General features: G+C 32.9%; 1 protein-coding gene across 2 annotated transcripts in view; it reads right to left on the bottom strand.

Annotated features, from left to right (window-relative positions):
- Nucleotides 1–18239, bottom strand: part of LOC142324261 (mitogen-activated protein kinase 1) — a 466575-nt gene that overhangs the window by 423883 nt on the left and 24453 nt on the right. The window contains exon 2 of one of the 2 annotated variants that reach the window (XM_075365136.1): nt 15756–16951. The exons of the other annotated variant lie outside the window; for it this stretch is intronic. Within the exon in view, the coding sequence (XP_075221251.1) occupies nt 15804–16951 (1148 nt within the window). The 3' untranslated portion in view covers nt 15756–15803. Of the gene's footprint in view, nt 1–15755; nt 16952–18239 lie in introns of those variants that run through there. 2 annotated transcript variants of the gene reach the window in all.

Here is an 18239-nt window from a genome sequence, read left to right on the forward strand (position 1 = left end):
GTTTGGCGTATGTAAAACAAATTGTTAGGGATGTTGGATGTAGGGGTATACCGAAATGAAACTACTGGCACTAATAGGGAATCTTGGAGAGCTGCATCAAACCAGTCAAATGACTGAAGACAAAAAAAATACATGTAATCAACTCATGTGGAAAGAATTGAACACACAACAATATAAATATTGTTTGAGGCCCGTATTGTTTGTTAAGTCGAAAAATGAAATAAAAATAAAATTACGCGTAAAAGTTATGTTTTGGGAAACAATAATATAATGATGTCAGCATGTGACGTCACAAACTCGTAGATTCGCTGGGGCAACCATAACCCGCAGTAGCCCGATTTTTAGTCTAAATTTGCAAAAAAAAAACAAAAAACACAGGCATGACAATATTTATTCAACCAATATAATTTTAAGAGATTATGATCCATAGCAAAACGAAGAATGACATAGCAGCCAATCGGCTTTGGAATCCAGACAAACTAATTAATTAATTCCCGGCGAATATAGTTTTATTAAAGAGGAAAGTACAGTGATCATGTCAAAAACTGGGTATCGGGATTTTGCAAATCTTTACGTTTAAGGTCCAACTAGTTCATCTACACCAAAAAAAAATTATGTATGCATGTACATACATAAGAATGTGTGTCCTGATGCCTTTTATCTCGGATCGACACAACCAATTTTCTTATAATTTGGCTCAAATATTTCTAAATATTAACGTTTTTTTTTCAAAATACATTAAAGGGATGGGATATAGCGAGAAAAAAGCAATTTATATCTTCTTCAGAGGAATTTTTGAGAAAACTTAAATTAAAACAAATCTGTTACATACGATGCATATATAAATAATCCAAAAACATATTTTTCAAATCAACCCCTACCTCTTAAAACTAAAATATTTTTCAAAACTTGTTTGAAAGTTTATACTTTATTATATATGAAACTGTCAAGAAATTTCTACAATTTTTTAATTTACAGACAACGAGCATAATAGGAAGAAAAATTGAAAATTTTATATTTCTTATTTTAGCCTTTATTGAAGGGGGTTTTAGATTTAGAGAAAACTTTACTTAAGAGAATTTTTAAACTTAAGCTACATATAAATATTTTTAAAATAACTTTCTTCTATACATTTTTTAAAGGTGGGGAATAAATTTTGGTATTTTTTCTTTTTGCTTTTGGCTCTTAACTCTTTTAATTGTTACTTTCTTGTACGAAATAAAAGAAATATTGTAATCGCGAAAAATGTCGGTTTTCAGATTTCAACGGAAATATCAATTTTGACCATCCTGAATCCATTTTGACTAGTTTCGGCGTGACGTCTGTACATATGTATCTAGCATAACTCAAAAACGATTATCCGTACGATGTTGAAATTTTGGATTTAGGACTGTAGTAACATCTAGTTGTGCACCACCTTTTTTGATTGCAATCGAGTGACCCAAAAATACGTATAGTCAACCTCTAAATAAAGCAGGTTTTTATTTTTGAAGCATTTGGATTTTGAACTTTTTCTTAACTGCAGTAATAAGCTCTCGTTGAGAGCTTTTCAACGATATTTCATAAGTGGTACTTACTTTCATTGGTTCCAAAATGATAGCCAAATAAAAGTTTAATTAATGAAACATTTGGATCATACATGGGGAAGGCACTTCGGTCCGAATCCGACTTCATATATTTTTTTTAATTTAAAGATATCGATTTATTAATAATTAATTATTAACCTCTGATTATAAAAAAAAATTAACAATAAATAATAATTCAATAACAATAAAAAAATAATAATATGAAAACATCAGAAGTTATTAGTGAAATAAAATTGAATGTAATTTTTATTTTAATTCAAAACTTTTTACAATCAGAGGTTAATAATTATTAATAAATCAATATATTTAAATTGGAAAAAAAAGTTAAAAAAAAAAAATATGTACATGAAGTCGGATTCGAACCGATGTGTGCATGGTTACGGATCCGAGACGTTCTCACTTACACCACATAACTACTTGAGCGTCGTGAATATATAATTAATATAAAATGCTAAGGGAATTTTTAGGACAATTTCTCTCGAGTATAATTGAATATTGCGTGCTAGTAATTTGTAATGAAGACACGTAAACCGTGTGCTATTCACACACGCAATATGGTTCAAATCGATGTCCCGAAGCCCGTGCCTTTCCCGTGTTAGTTACAGTAATATGGAGGTGCCTTATACTGATTTACCTTTTTATAGAAAAAGGTCACTATAGTTATTTTCTTTCAGAATTAGAAAAATTTAGTAACCTTTTCCAGTTTTGTTTTTATTTTCATTGAATTTAATAAAAAAAAAAAAAATATATATATATATACACACACGAGTATATATATAAAATGATGAAATATGATATGCGTGAATAGGTAATAGTAACTTGGTTCTCCATTTCTCCTGTATAAATACATAGTTTTTTTTTTATTTGTGCATTTGTTTCGGTCTACTTGATAATAAATATCGCTTAAAATTTAGTAACCTTCTCCTGTTTCGTTTTTGTTTTCATTTTGTTGATGGTTATATCATAATATTTTTAAAACATAGTATTAAATAGATATAAAAGACTTACATTTACTTAAACAGCAATAAAGGGACTCTTAATCTATCCTAATGTTTCAGGTAAGATTTTTGAATTAGTAATTACATAAATATTCGACGTTAATAATAACTAATATTTTAGCAATTGTGTTAACTGTCCGCTTTATTAAAGAATTGGAGGACCGTATCCCACTTTCAAATGAAATAGTACAGGAAAAATGTGTATATGTAATATAATAGGGGTACAAGGAAGTCACGTGGTGTCCACATCAGATTTTTATTATTAGTACCCGAGAAAATCATCCGGATACTTTGGCAGCTTTTTTTCTATTTTAGAAACGAGACTATTCTTTTATGAAAACAAGATGTCTATTTCACTTCTTTTTTTTAATATTTTATTCGAATAAAAAATACATGTAAATTCGTTAATTATTTTAGAAAAGTGATGCAATGTAACTGTATAAGTTATGAATAATTTTCAGCGATGTAAATGAAGCATATAAAACAATTTCGTTATATACTGAATTACGATCCCACTGAAAAACGGCGTAGACTATTCTTTGTACCTTCTCCCGACTGCAAAAACAAATGATTAATTCGCTATATTTATATAAAGAAAAAATAAGACTTAATATTTCAATCGAATAATTATTATTAATAAATTTAGTATAATCGCTGCATATAATTTAAATAAACGCCGACAGCAGATTATTTAATCAATCGACAATCGTATCGAAAGACTATGTAAATTTCGATTTTAATATCCTCCCTTATTTTTATAGCACGATAAATCCTCAATAAAAAATTCTTTACGTACAAAAATTACAAAAGATTTTGTTGAAAATGTTATTCGTAATTTAAAAAAAAAATAAAAATGGATCCCTGAAAAAAAAAGTCGTGTGAACGCAATTTGTACGGTTATAAATGCTTAAGATATCTTAACTTGCCCGCAAAAGCAAAAGTTATTAAAAAAATAGACAGAAAATGATAGGCTACGATAAAAAATGGACGATGTACAAGCCAAAAAAAAATGCTCGACATGGCAAGTATAGGCTTCCGATCTTCGGCCGAAGATTAGTCAAAAGAACGGCAGGGTAGAGGAGTTTAGTTGTAAAAAGACAACGGAAACTACCTTTATTATTTGCCAATAAAAACAATATCGTGATGGCAGGGTCCGATTTAAAATTATAAACAGTTCTCCGATTGGATCTCGGTGGGAGGGAGAAACATTCTTTAACGAAGTGAAAGAAGCTGAACGTCTGGTCGCAAACATTCGTACGCAAAGAAGAACAAGAATATGTTTTATTCATATATTACATCTATTTAAAGAATTTTTTGTTACAGATACTAATAAAATGAAACCAAATAGAAATATTTCTGAAAATGTTTTCAAAAATGACTGTGAGAAAAGGAAAAAATTTCCATGACAAAATGGAGTAGGTCTCTCGGTCGAAATTCTAACAAAGCGACGTCCTACGTAGACAACTGTATTATCCAATTATAAAAACAAAACTATTCTTCAACATTTGCATAATTAACAGGCATTCATAAAATTTAACCTAAGAATAACATTTTAACAAACTATCATCGGTTAAAATAATGATAGTATGAGACACCGCTCGCCGGCAAACTGGCGTTCAGAATAGAGAGCATAAAAATTGCTATTTTTCTTTCCTATATTTTTTACTTGAATCTAAAATGCGGGTGAATTCATTAGTTTCGTTAGAATTTGATCGGAATGGAACAAATATCCGAAAAACATTTCGTAAAAAAAAATCATTATTTCGATACAGGTATTGGTGGAATTCAAAATAAGTTTTGAAGAATTGTTTCGGTAATCTAGGTTTATAGAAAAAAAATTAATAAAAATATCCATAACTACGACAATTTACGTGGACCATTACATATTTGCAAAAAAACGAAAAGTTTTTCAAAGTATTTTTCTTAAATTAATCTCTCAAATAACTTTCACTACGATAAAAATTTGGGAAATTATCATATAAATCTGTATGAGATAAAACTAACCAGCCGATCAATTTTGGAATCTTAAAGTAAGACTATATATTCATTTCACTTTCTCCTCGTTACTGCACACAAAATAACAAATTTGCTTGAATTATTTTCGGTCGCCAATTGATCAATCACTGTTACGTTTTCAGCCCCTCTTGCCGTCGGGTGCTGAAACCTAGCGGTGGCTAGGGTGCCCACGGCAAACTATGGTGGCAGACCATTACGCCACTCTACGTCACAAGCTGCTCCCTCGAGCACTGTACGTAGCGTTTTCTAACCAGTCTGCACTCAAGAATCCATTTCGACTAGTTTCGGCGCGACGTCTGTACAAACGTATGTATCTCGCACAATTCAAAAACGATTAGCTGTACCATGTTGAAATTTTGGATTTAGGACTGTTGTAACACCTAGTTATGCACCTCCCCTTTTCGTTGCGATCGACTGAACCAAAGTATCCAAAAAAAAGCCCAAAATCCAAACAAATTCGGATTACTAACGTTTTCTTAACTGCAGTAATAAGCCTTCGTTGAGAGCTCTTGAAAGACATATAATAAGCGGTACTTATTTTCATCGGTTCCAGAATTATAGGCAAATAAAATTTTAATGAAATATTTTGTTCGTACAAGGAGAAGGCACATCGGTTCGAATTCGACTTCATTTCCTTTTCTTTTTTTTTAATTTAAATATATTGATTTATTAATAATTAACCTGTGACTGTAAAAACAATTTTACGATAAATAATAATTCAATAGTAACAATAAAAAAAAATATATATGAAAAATATCAGAAGTTATTAATGAAATAAAATTTTATGTACTTTTCATTTTTTTTAAATGTGTATATCTAATTTAATAGGCGTACAAGAAGTAATGTGGTGTCCACATTATATATTTTATTATAAAATAAAATCTGAATGAAAACATTATTTTGCTAAGGAGATACACGTAAACCAACAATGTAATTGTTTTGAGTGGTTTTTTTTTTTGGGAGGGGGAATAATTGTTTAAAATACATTAACTTGCGTCTACTATACATCTAGCTGACTGGGTAGAATAATCTACCTAACCCGTTTGCAACAATCAAACTTTTATTGCATGATATTTTACAGATTGACAGAACTATACTAAAATGAAACTAATAGACAAAATTTTAAGAAATTTATCATAGTTTCTTGACACTTATTTTCAGATAATGCTAGACACTCAATCGACAAAAGTATTAATTCACAAACTGTACAAAAACATAAGATTTAATTCATTTAATCAATAAAATGTTAAGAATTTATACATTTTACGTAAAATGTGATAATGCAATACACCTACTCGAAATTCGGTATACAAGAAGACGTCAATGTATCCTACTTCGCTGTATATTTTATTCGAATGTGAAATCTGCAAAAATTCATTGAAAGTAATGTAATGCAACAAAAAAAAAAAAAACGTATTTCCTCTTTTTTATTTTACATAATTTCTCCTTACTCCAGGCACAGCGCACGCCATTCCAGACCTGTTTCCAATTAAAAAAAATATAAATTTTTTCGTAGCATTTATAGAAAACAAAGAACAATGACAAAACTTTACGTAACTACCGTCGTCCACATTTAACACGTAATGTTTATATAACTCACATGAGACAACTCTGCTCTGAGATAACCGCTGCTCACAATCACAACTAAGTGACATAATTTTAATTTCTATCCTTTAATTCAGTTATTATGAAACAAAATCGCTTGAAAACATTATTTTGATAAAAACATGGCTTTCCCGGCTACGTCGATCAAGTCATGCGATACACTTTTCTTCATTTTAGATCCACGGTCATTTTTTTAAAATGTACACATTTCTTGATAGATCTATATACCGGAGATTCAAAAAGGACTTCACAATTTTAAAAACATATAAAAATTTATAGAGTTAAGTTACAAATTCGGTTGAGATCTCATTTGATAGAAAAACACATCAAGTCTGTCACCCAAAATTCACTTTGGTTCGATATGGCTTCCATTTATAATGCGACTGATATCCCACGTGAAGTCGATTTCATTCCAGACTGTAGCAAGCAGATGGGGCGTTCGTTACCTCTACAATTGCTTAATTCGACGTCTTAGCTCAATAAGATCGGCAAACAAAGGTGGTAAGTAAACCCGATCTGTAATGAAACCCCACAAAAAAAATCTAGCGGGGTCAAATCCGGGGACCGAGGCGGACTTTCACGACCGATCCACCGACCTGGGAATCGAGTACAAGCAAATCTCGGATTTCTAGGCGATAGCGAGGTGGTGCTCAGTCTTGCCGATAATAATGGCGTCCATCTTCTAACTGAGGATCATCATCGTGTAAATGAGGAATTAGAACATTTTGAAGCACGTCCAGAAATAGGATACCATTTACCGTTGCCTTCTGGAAGAACGGGACGTACAGTCTTTGTTTGCTCAAGGAACAAAAAACATTGAACTTTGGTGTCGCCCAAGAGTAAATTGTCGCCTACTAGGAGGCTCCCTACAGTACTGTCTATGAAAATTACTTTCAACTGCAGTCCCTGACTGTAAACCGTGAAACCAAAAAACATAGCGAACACGTTCAGCAGCAGCACACGTAGCAATTTTTAACAACACAGGTAGATGGCAGCACTGGTGGTCAAATTCGGTACTAATGAACTACGCGAGTTAAAACTTGAAATGTTTTACTACGAAATGAGACCTCAACGAATCTGTAAGTTATGTAAATAAATGTTTATATGCTCTTGAAGTTGTGGAATCCTTTTTGAATCACCCGGATGAAATATAAATTCTTACAATTTTTTGAAAATTATTTAAACCGAAGTAAAATAAAGTAAAAGAACAGAAATATATATTTCAATTTTAAGAGGGGGGTTGATTTGTAGAAAAATGTTTTTTTTTGTTTTTTTAATTATTTATAAAATGCAGTGTAGGTAAAAAATTTGCTTTAATAATGTTTTCTCTAAAATGCCTCTGAAGCAATTAGAAATTAATTTTTCACGATATCCCCAACCGCAGAACAAATTCTGAAAAAAAATTAACACGATAAATTTTCCGTATATAGAAACATTTAAACCTAATTTAAAGAAATTCAATTCGCTCAATCCTCGATATGTAAGGCCAAAAGCAGCTTCCTTCTTTTTTCCTGTTTCCGGAAATTACAGTCAGGTATTACTTCAGAGGATATGTGTGAGTGTAAATGAAATGTAGTCTTGTACAGTCTCAGGTCCGACGATTTCTGAAATGTGCGGTTAATTGAAATCCAACCACCAAAGAACACCGGTATCCAAGATCTAGTAGTATTCAAATCCGTATAAAAATAAATGTCTTTACTAGGCTTGAACGCTGGAACTCTCGACTTCCAAATCAGCTGATTTGCGAAGATGCATCCACCACTAAGCCAACCCAGTATGTTGGGCCAAAAGTAGCTGTGCTAAACACATATAACGCAAGTACTAGTAGTGTACGTACATACTAACGTACATATATACGTAGGTTTTTGTGGCCTAATGAACTAGAGGGACCCTAAACCGTAAAGATTTGCAAAAAAAACAAAATGTTGTCTTTTGACAAGATCTCGTTTAATTGCTATTGTAACTATATTCGCCAGGAAAGTAAAATGGAACAAAGTAGAAATCTTTCATTATTTAGACGAAAATGTAAAAAGTAGTCATTTTTCAGTCATGCAACTGCGTATCTATATAGAACATTGTTAATTACTCATTAAATGTTTATCCTTCAAAATATTTCGAAAACTAATAAATAATTTTCACAAAATTTAATCAACCAATAAAGGAAATCTGAGGTCTAAATAACGCTAATTTACATTGAGAATCTAAACACTTACGTACTTCGATTTGATACTATTTGTTACGTTACCTTAATTTTATCATCATTAATCTACTGTGAAAAAGAATTCTCTTTTAACAAAATGTTAGATATGGGATCCACGGCGATCGTATCTTCCCACCTCCTTGATCGATTGCAACCAAAATTAAATGGCATCAATAACCCGTAGTCATTGTACAAAATTTTATAAAAATCAGTTAATCCACTCTGAATATATGAAGCAAAACGATAACAGACGAAGAAAAGCAAAAAAATTAACCTTATTATCCCAAATTCCTGAATGAAACTACGCAAATACGTAACCAAAATTGCATACCAATATGTAATGGAGTAATCTAATAAATATAAAACAGCGACTTCGAGGGTAGAAAAAATAAAAAAAATAAAAAAGGTTTTTTATAAGCCCGGATCTCTTTACGGGGTATTTGAATAAAACCAAACATCATCAAAAAGTATTTTAGCTAGGTGAAGGAGCACTGGAAAATGCGATAACTTTAGCTACTCTTGAGTAATATACTGAGATACGATAACCATAAGATACGTATCTCACTGCACTCTTGACAGATTTTCCCCAAAATTAGATGTCATTAACGATCAATTTCAAAAATTATTATGCCAAATTCCATCCAAATCGGTCCACCCAGTCTGAAGATATCAAGAAAAAAATAGCATCTCAATTTTTTCCATCAAGTGATTTATCAGATAAAATTTAATTTTCTTTCACGACAATGTTGAAGTTCATGCAGGCGAAATAAATAAAAACAACGTTTAATGTGTTTATAAATTATAGTATCTTACTTACCTTATAACTTCATAAATTAAATTGAAATGTAATCTCAAATTTCCGTTTATTTTTAATCGATGACCATTATTCGTTTTGTTTTGTGTACATGTAAATACGAGCATCTTGAAAATCTGTACGCAGCTTAATATTTCGAGTTGTAACATTACATTCAAATGTAGAGTAAATTTATTAAAATCAATAAAATACCTATAATCTTTTTAATTTAAGTACACTAAGCACAATTTTTTTTTTGCTAAGAAAAAATAGTTTAACTGTTAAAATATACCTTTTTTTAAATTTATATTTATTGTTACGTTCAAAATAGAAAACATACAACAATAATAATAAAACGATAGGCATAAAATATTAAATTCTAATCTAATTCCATTTAAATATTTTATTTTGGGAAACACATTTTTTTGTAAGTTTTATCTTTTAAAAAAATAACTAGATATTATTTTTACAGTATTACAACTTAAATATTATATAACAAAGAAAAAAATTCACTTTATTAAAGAATACAGAAGAAGATTCTTTTAGTAACAATAAAATTTATAAAATCGATATAGTACAATAATAAAAAAATAAATTACAAAACAGAAACTAGATGAAAACATTTTATTATGCGCTTCAATAAATTTCAAACAATTAAATCCTTGTACGTCTTAAACAGTTATTATTATTATTATTATTAAAGCCGATTTTCAACTTCAGAACATATTCTGAAAATAATTCCTCGTCATTATTATTATATAGGAAAAATATGTGTAACATACATACAATTTTCTGTTCGATCAAGATTTTAATTTGAATTACTTCAATCGAAAAACATAAAATTTTCAGGTAATAAAGAAAGAAATATAATTCAAATTACTTAAATTAACGCTATTTAAATCATTTTTACGAATAATAACAGTGAAACTTAAAATTATAAATAAATAAAGCAACTTTTACGCTAATATTACAATATAATTTAAACAAGAAACGTCACAAAACGCAATAAACTTTAATTACTTTTCTCTCTGCAAATATTATTACACTGATATTTACAACAGTAGAGAAATTCATCAGAACAAAAGATTAAACCGTACTTTATTTAATTAAATGAAATTAATTATACAAACAAATAATTTGCGCTATATTCTCCACCAAACAAGACAATTTTAAACAATTCACCTGTAAATACGGCACACTGGCCCGTATTAATTATTAATTCATTCATTAATTATCCTTAAATAAATGAATTTAAAAAATTAACAATTTTTAAAGCATTACTCTATAGGTGTCCTTTAAAGGTGAGGCCAAATTCTAGGAAGTGATTCTACTAACATACTGAAAAAATGTCCAGTGAACATAGGTCCGCCATTTTGTGTTTTCAAAGAAAAATATTATTTTTCAAGAACGGTTGGAAATTTTATAAACATTATTTAATAAGAAAAATATAATGATAATCTTCGTTGACAAATTTCAAAATGGCGGTCGTAAATACCTTTATTAGATTTATCAAATTGTTTTATTATAAAAATTACGAAGCATTTTTTTTTTTGTGAACAAACTTTAGTTACCTTAATCGTAAAAATCCGACGACAAACAACAGAGTTATTGAAAAACGTAGGCCTACACCAATATGGCGGCCATCATGTTTTTTTATTATCGTGGTTTCTGATTTAGTTATAAAGTGAGTCACAAAAATAAAAAACCTCTAACCTCTCTTTATTCGCACCGTAATTTATATTTATTTAAAAAGAAAAAAACGCAGAAAGGTAAAATTAAAAATTTCAGATTTCTATTCTGATACTATGGACGTTGAAACCATACGGCCACCCTCCTTTATTTATCTCTCTCTCCTTTATTTGAACGCTGAGCGGTCGAATTATTCATCCGCTTTGCGAGTTGTTTGGTAAAATGTTCAATTAATTTTGATTCTTCGTAAAATATTATTATTACACGTATTTTGTTTGTTTTTAACTTTAAAATAAGAAAACTACTTAGTAAATAATAAAATACATTAAAAAAATTTACTGTTAAATATACAATGCGTTGTATAGATCCGTAACCCGCGTAAAGGGGATAAGAATTTTGGTTGATAACGGCTGTTTATAAGTTTTTTCAGGTCCAGACTTCCTACTTATTTCTTTGGAATTTGATCACATTTGTTTTATTACGACAAATACTAATATTATTAAAAATATTTCCGTAGTAATTTTCTTATTTTAATATTTTCCATATCGATAAAATGTTATACATATATTTTTTTTAGACATTTTACCTTAAAAATTGGTTTTGACGAGATTATTTTTTTAATCCATTTTAATTTCAAAAATATTGATTTATAGATTAGTTTCTATAAGATACAATAATTTTGGGACGCTCTAATACTGAAATATTAAGATTGCATTACCTATAATTACATACTTAAATACATTAAAAAATTGTTAATTTTATAAAATAACTTAAACGATTAAAACGCTTACATAAACCGGGTAAGCAACTTAAGATCGAACCGAACCGGATCGAGCTGCAGTTATTTGAGCGTCACCTTTGACGCTGGTACTACTAGCGCCACCAATGGATCTGTATATTGCTACTCTCGTTTATTCTTCAGTTGTAAACGAACTGTTCATTCTTCAGTATAATATAATTTCGTTCTTTGGAGTTGTGCTTTTCCAAAATGCCTCGATCGATCGTGGAAAGAGTTGATACACCGGAAGCTAATTTGCATGTTGAATCCTTTAAAAAAAACCAAAACCAACAGAGAATAGCATACACGATCGGGTTAAAAGTTGTGTATAACGGGTCGGTCTCAAAGCAAAACGAAATAGGCAACCTTCCAATAGGACTGCAGCGGCCATAGCGGACACTCAAAGAATTTCTGCCTCTCCGAAAAATGTTACGTAATACAACAAAATAGTGTAAAATACATATCTTGCCGTTAGATTTTTTACGATTTAAATTTGGAACCGTATCGTAAAACAACTATTCAACAACCTAACGAACCAAGACGTCTAATTATTGCGACTAGCTTCTCAAAAACATTATCACTAGTTGATCGATTTCATGTCCGGCGAGACACGATATCGTTTACATGGGCGTGCTAATTTACATAACATCAGGTACTGATTGGACAACAGGAAATCCTCTCTGGATGTTTGAACATCCTCTTAGAGATTAGAAAATCGGTGTATGGTGTGCTGTTTCTAGCGGCCAACATCTTTTGGTCGTTCAGTTTTAGAAGAATTCTACGTTCAATTAACAGATTTTGAAAAATAGTAACGCTTCTTGTAATAATTCTGAGCTACATATCACATGTCAAATAATTCACTAGCACTCGTTTATGCGGCTTTCACACAACTAATTGCCAGCACAAGGTTTTACGTAACAGCAAACAATCGATATGAAATCGACGGCACTGACGACCTTTTGCGTCTGGTGACTCGGATGTGATCACTAGTGAAGAAAAGTGTATCGCTGCGCAGGGCTCACATTCGAACATATTTTATAAAATACGGTAAATATGTAAAATTTTACTGATGTAATAGCATGTTAAAACTGCTTCAAGTCTGCAACAGTTAGATTTCAAGTTGGTCACCGTGAATCTTAAACGCGTTTACCAAATTAAAAAAAAATATTGCCAGCTAATATAAATTGAAATCAGTGTAAAAATAATCACTGAAGTTTATTTTCTCAATAACCTTTTAGTAGACATTTGGTACGGGGTTTGCAGTTACAAAAACAAATTTTTAAATAAATTTTAATCATAATTTTATTTACTTTTACAAACGTTTTCCAACTAATTTCGTGGTAAAAAATCTGGCAACAAAGTTGTCACTTACTTAACATTAGTTATTAATTCTTACATAGTGGAAAAATAATTATTTATTTTTAAAAATAATAATTGTTTTTGTCACTACTAATTATGCTTAAGACACAAAATTCGGTTAAAAATATACAGTTAAAAGAAGATACCTTTTTTTCAATTTTGGGGGTAAGATATTATTAAAAATTGTAAGATAAGCACGTACGCATGTTCTGATCTTAATATAAAGTGGAGCTATGTTTGCAAAATTTTGAGAAATACCCAAAGAAACTATCTACTCCATTCCTTGAAGATATTGACCTCAAACTTATACCAACAAACTGCAGAAGTCTGCGACGGAGTGATAGCGTCACGGGCCTTTCATCCGGAGGTCCCGGGCTCGAATCCCGGTCGGGTATGGCATTTTTCATACGCTACAAAATTCAATTTCCACCTTTTCAAAGACAAGCTTTTTATGTGTGGAATTAATTCATCAGGCAAACAAAATAAAAAAAATTGCCCGATATAGACGAGTCTGTGAAAAATTTCATAAAAATCTGTTTATCCAATCAAAAGTTATTAAAGCTACAAAACTGTCTACACACACGTACATATAATACGAACATTACCGCCAGTTATTTTGTTTTTTTGGGGTCTCTGGGTCGTGAAACGTCGGAAAATGTCCAATGTCGATTAAATGTCAATAATGTCAAAGTCCAAACGACGAGAAAACACCCGTATCCAATTTGTTGACGATTTCAATACTTTCCTTCTTGCAGCGTAGCTCTAGAGCTATGAAGACAGGAAAGTAATATTTTTTAATTATATTGTGTTACGCTATAAAAAGTTAATATAAAGCGATAACGAATACCAAACAAAGCCTCCAAAGTTGTCTGTTGAAAATATACACATTAGGGGAAGGTCAACAGGAATTTCATTTTTTTTTACAAAAAAAAAAATAAAATCTGGTTAGATCCATACCATACTGAAATCACAATTGAAATACATATAGAAAAGCACACGCACACACAATTCGAATCCGATTTGCAGGACATTTCTCCCGCCACCACCCCATTCAATCGTCCTAAAGCAAAAGACCGAATATGTCTGTGCCACAAACGGGAGATGGGCAACTGAACGAAATTTAGAACCGGTGCACTGTGATCACCGTACCGCTCCGGTACAGGCCCGACTTGTAATCGCATCCCAAATACCTCGACCTCCCTGCCTCTTGCAATTTCCACACAGCGGCCAGAACTTTCACTACTAAATCGATTGAGAAAGCCTTTCCCAATACGGTGGTAGCCATGTAGGAGGTTTTTTAAAAACACCAGTGCATTCTACTAAGGCTCTGCGCTACTTCAATTACTACTTCAATCACTACTTCAATTCTGAATAAGTTCTATTTCTGTCCAACCTATGCGTCCAAACGGATGCAGCATAAGAGGCCGTACTTTCGAAGACACCTCGGTACACCATGTACATTTGTACATGGCGTACCTACTAAGCTTGTGCATCACTGAGACGGTGTCCGCCGCTACTTGCCTAATGTGGATACTAAACAGCAACTTCTCATCCAACAAAACACCTAGGTACTTACGAACTTTAGCTCGGCTGATCTCACAGCCTTTATACTTAATCTGGGAATTACGACTGTACGTTAATTTGTCTGCACCCTTGAGAAGCACATACTTCGTCTTGGGCACAAAAATCTTTAAATTTTGCACGTCCATCCAGCACTCCGCGATCAACAAAGCCACCTGCGCCGGTTCTTTTAGCTGCGGTTGTGAATTAGCACGAACTAACAAGAGACAGTCATCGGCGGAAGCCTGGGGCGTGACCCCCTTCTGAGAATATCAGTCCCATAAATCTGTCAAATACCAGGTTCCACAGCAGGGGACCGAGAACGGAACCCTGCAAGCTTCCCCTGGTAACGGATTTTCCACAACTAGGTGCGCATCCTTAAACAGAGCCGTACGGTTAGACAAATAGTTACGTACCACGGCCTGCAAGGCTACGCGAACATTGCGGCGTTCCAACTCGTACAGGTCAGAACTCAAGGAAGGAAATACTCCCTGTATGTCTATAAAAATTGCCAAAACATATTTACAGTCGGCGCTTTTCACCTCGATAAGAGCATTTAAGATGCGCAATCCTCGGTGCCAACCACTTTCATATAACCATATTGGCCTCGATTTAGAAGGCAGTTCATATCGATGCATTCCCAGAGCCGTTCCACAACCAGCCTCTCAAGCAACTTGCCGATAACCGGCAAGAGGCTGATGGGCCGATAACTGCCGACCACACTCGGATCCTTTCCTGGTTTTAAGAACACTCTCACCAAAGCCACCTTCCAACAAGTCGGAAAGCAACCCCGAGAACAGTCTGCCAAGCGGCTCTCGTATGAAAGGCGTCAGATGATAGAAGATATCCGGGTCAATTTGGTCAATACCCGGTGCCTTTCTCAGTCAGTCCCATTCGGGAAACCACTCTGTCTATATCCACGGGATCCACAGCCCGCACGCCAGGGAATGATGTCTCACTCGCCCTGACGCCGACTTCTGCTTCACCCTCCGGAGCATCTGGAAACAATATCCAGGAACGCCTGGTAAGTCGCCACAGATGTTAACGTGTGGTCCGACCACCAAACCCGCACCGAACACAGGACAGCACGTGCACAAGTCGAATAAAAACCCTCCTGTTTTAAACTCTGTTACAAAAAAGTAATAAATAAATAATATAGACAATTCTGAAACCTCATTTTTAATAAATCGCAATATAAAATACAAACAATCACGAACAATTACAACAACAAAACACAATAATCGTTTTCATTACCGTTATCAAAATCATCACTACTAGTACTAGTACTACTGCTTTCATTATTAACATCACACCTACACACACCACTGCTACTACTACTACTACTACTGCTACTGCTACAACTAGTACTACTGACGATGCAATCGCTGCTATCGATGCAATAAACGTAACAATCACTACAGATGTTAATACAATCATCACGAATAACTGTAACAACTTTATCGCTTATTTCATCACAAAGCTGCGATTTATTCTCGTTATCAACACTATCAACTTCATCATCATCATCATCATCTTGATTATCATTTTCATCACCATCATCATCATCATCATAATCTTCAACATCATCATCTTCATCATCTTCATCATTGTCTGTTACTTTACAATCATAATTGTGATTATTATTATGATGATGATTATGATTATTATTGTTATTATTATTATTATTAGTAGTAGTAGTAGTAGTACTATCATCACCATCGCAATTAATTTCAAAACTGAGTCCATCAAAAGTATCATCGTTAACACGATCTAACTGCGCCCCATCGACTATTAAACACCACACGTAATTTAATAAATCAAATATATTAGTATTTTTACTGAATTTAATTACAAATGAATCGGTATCCGATGAAGTTCCAACGTCTGATTTTTTTACGTTATCGATTTCAATAAAAGCCTCCTTACCTTCATCTATTACAAAATTATTCTTAATATTAGTACAAGTATCATCATTACAATAATTACAATTATAATCATTACTTTTATCATGTTTTCTCTTATTGCTCTTCTTCTTATTATGAATATTATTTCTGTAACTATTATTATTAATTTTATTATTTTTATTATTATTCCTATAACTAATGTTATTCATTTTATTATTTTTATTCCTTTTATTACTACAAATATTGAAATGATGAACACCAAAACCTTTGTCACATATATCTCCATGTTTAACACAACAATTTTGATTCGATTTTGAATAATATTTAACAAATATTTTTGAATGTTTATGTTTTATAAATACTTCTTTTTGAATTTTAGATTCGTTACAAGACGTTCCTTCAAAAAAACATTTAGGTATTGTTATTAAGTTATTCATTGTATCATGGAAAACATGTTTTTTATCTAAACAAACAAGAATTAATGATATTAAAAATAATTATACAAAATTAACATAAAAAATACATATATTTTACTAAAACTATCAATTAAAACAGAAAAACCTATTATATATACAGAATGCGCACACACGCAACTTCGAAAATACACTGCGGAGGGAAATGTGTGCGTTTGCGGGAGACCTGTAGTAGAAGAGTAGCACATGATAGCCAAGCAATTTTCCTTCTTTTTTGTGAGTAAGCTGTGAGCGGACAAACTTTCTCCTACGCCAACGTGCGTTCATTGTTGAAAGTTACTTTAAATTGCAGTCGCTCTTAAAATGTCAGGATGACTTAAGGGTAGCATTTCCTGAACCGCAGGTGCCTAATAATCTCGGGTTGTCGCTCGTTTTAAAGAAATCGGTAGGTAGTGCGAATGAATGAGCCGGCCGACCTACGGTTTTAAGCGATGTGTCCTTGGAAAGTATCCGCGTATCCTTGCTACGTTTACCAAGAAAGTCGATACGTGAAAACTATGTCAACAAACCGGAATGTCTTACGGGAGTGTTAAGAGTAATTTGCGTTCTATCCGTATGGACCAGAGTGAAATTTATTTACTGGTTCTGACCGTGGGAGACTAAGCTTTTGAGCCTAGTAATCCCCGCGTGATTCCCCTTCAGTCCATCCGCCGAAATCCTTTCGGTACCAGCACCTATGGTCTAGCAGGAATTCGCCTACCGGGGCCCTAGTTATTTGGAGGGAACAATGTACTCTCCCTGTGGTCTCTTCGTAGGACGGTGTGGGGTGTTTATAGTTTTTATAGTTTTAACAAAATTTATTAGTGAAAACGGTCACTGTCGCGGCCGCGCGGTTTCCATTTATAGGTTACACGATATAGAGGTTCCTAAGCCTGGTTTGCAAATTTTTTGACTCTCGTACCGCCTCTTCACGGTGGTTCGTTTAATACGGCAAAAGGCCGTTTTCTTATACCCTGTGGAGTACGGTCCTCTCGGCAGATGTCCCGAGATGGCCGTGCTCGGACACGGCCGCTCTCCTGAACAGTCTGCGTGCCTGCGCCACCCTCACCTCGGATACGGTGTGTAGTCCCGCGTCGTAGCGAAGAGTGAAGTTTCTGACGAACCACGGTGCTCAAAATATCGTCCGCAACACTATGTTTTGGACGGCTTCTATTTTCTTTTGAAGCGTGGATTTCAACAAAGCTCCCCATGCCGGGTAAGCATATGTTAGAACCGGCAGGACGTATAGCCGAAAAATGAGCAATTTGGTCGCCAGTGGGTATTGGGCTGACAATGTTC

Source organism: Lycorma delicatula, chromosome 4, assembly GCF_047948215.1.
Source record: "Lycorma delicatula isolate Av1 chromosome 4, ASM4794821v1, whole genome shotgun sequence".
Taxonomy (NCBI): Eukaryota; Metazoa; Arthropoda; class Insecta; order Hemiptera; family Fulgoridae; genus Lycorma; species Lycorma delicatula.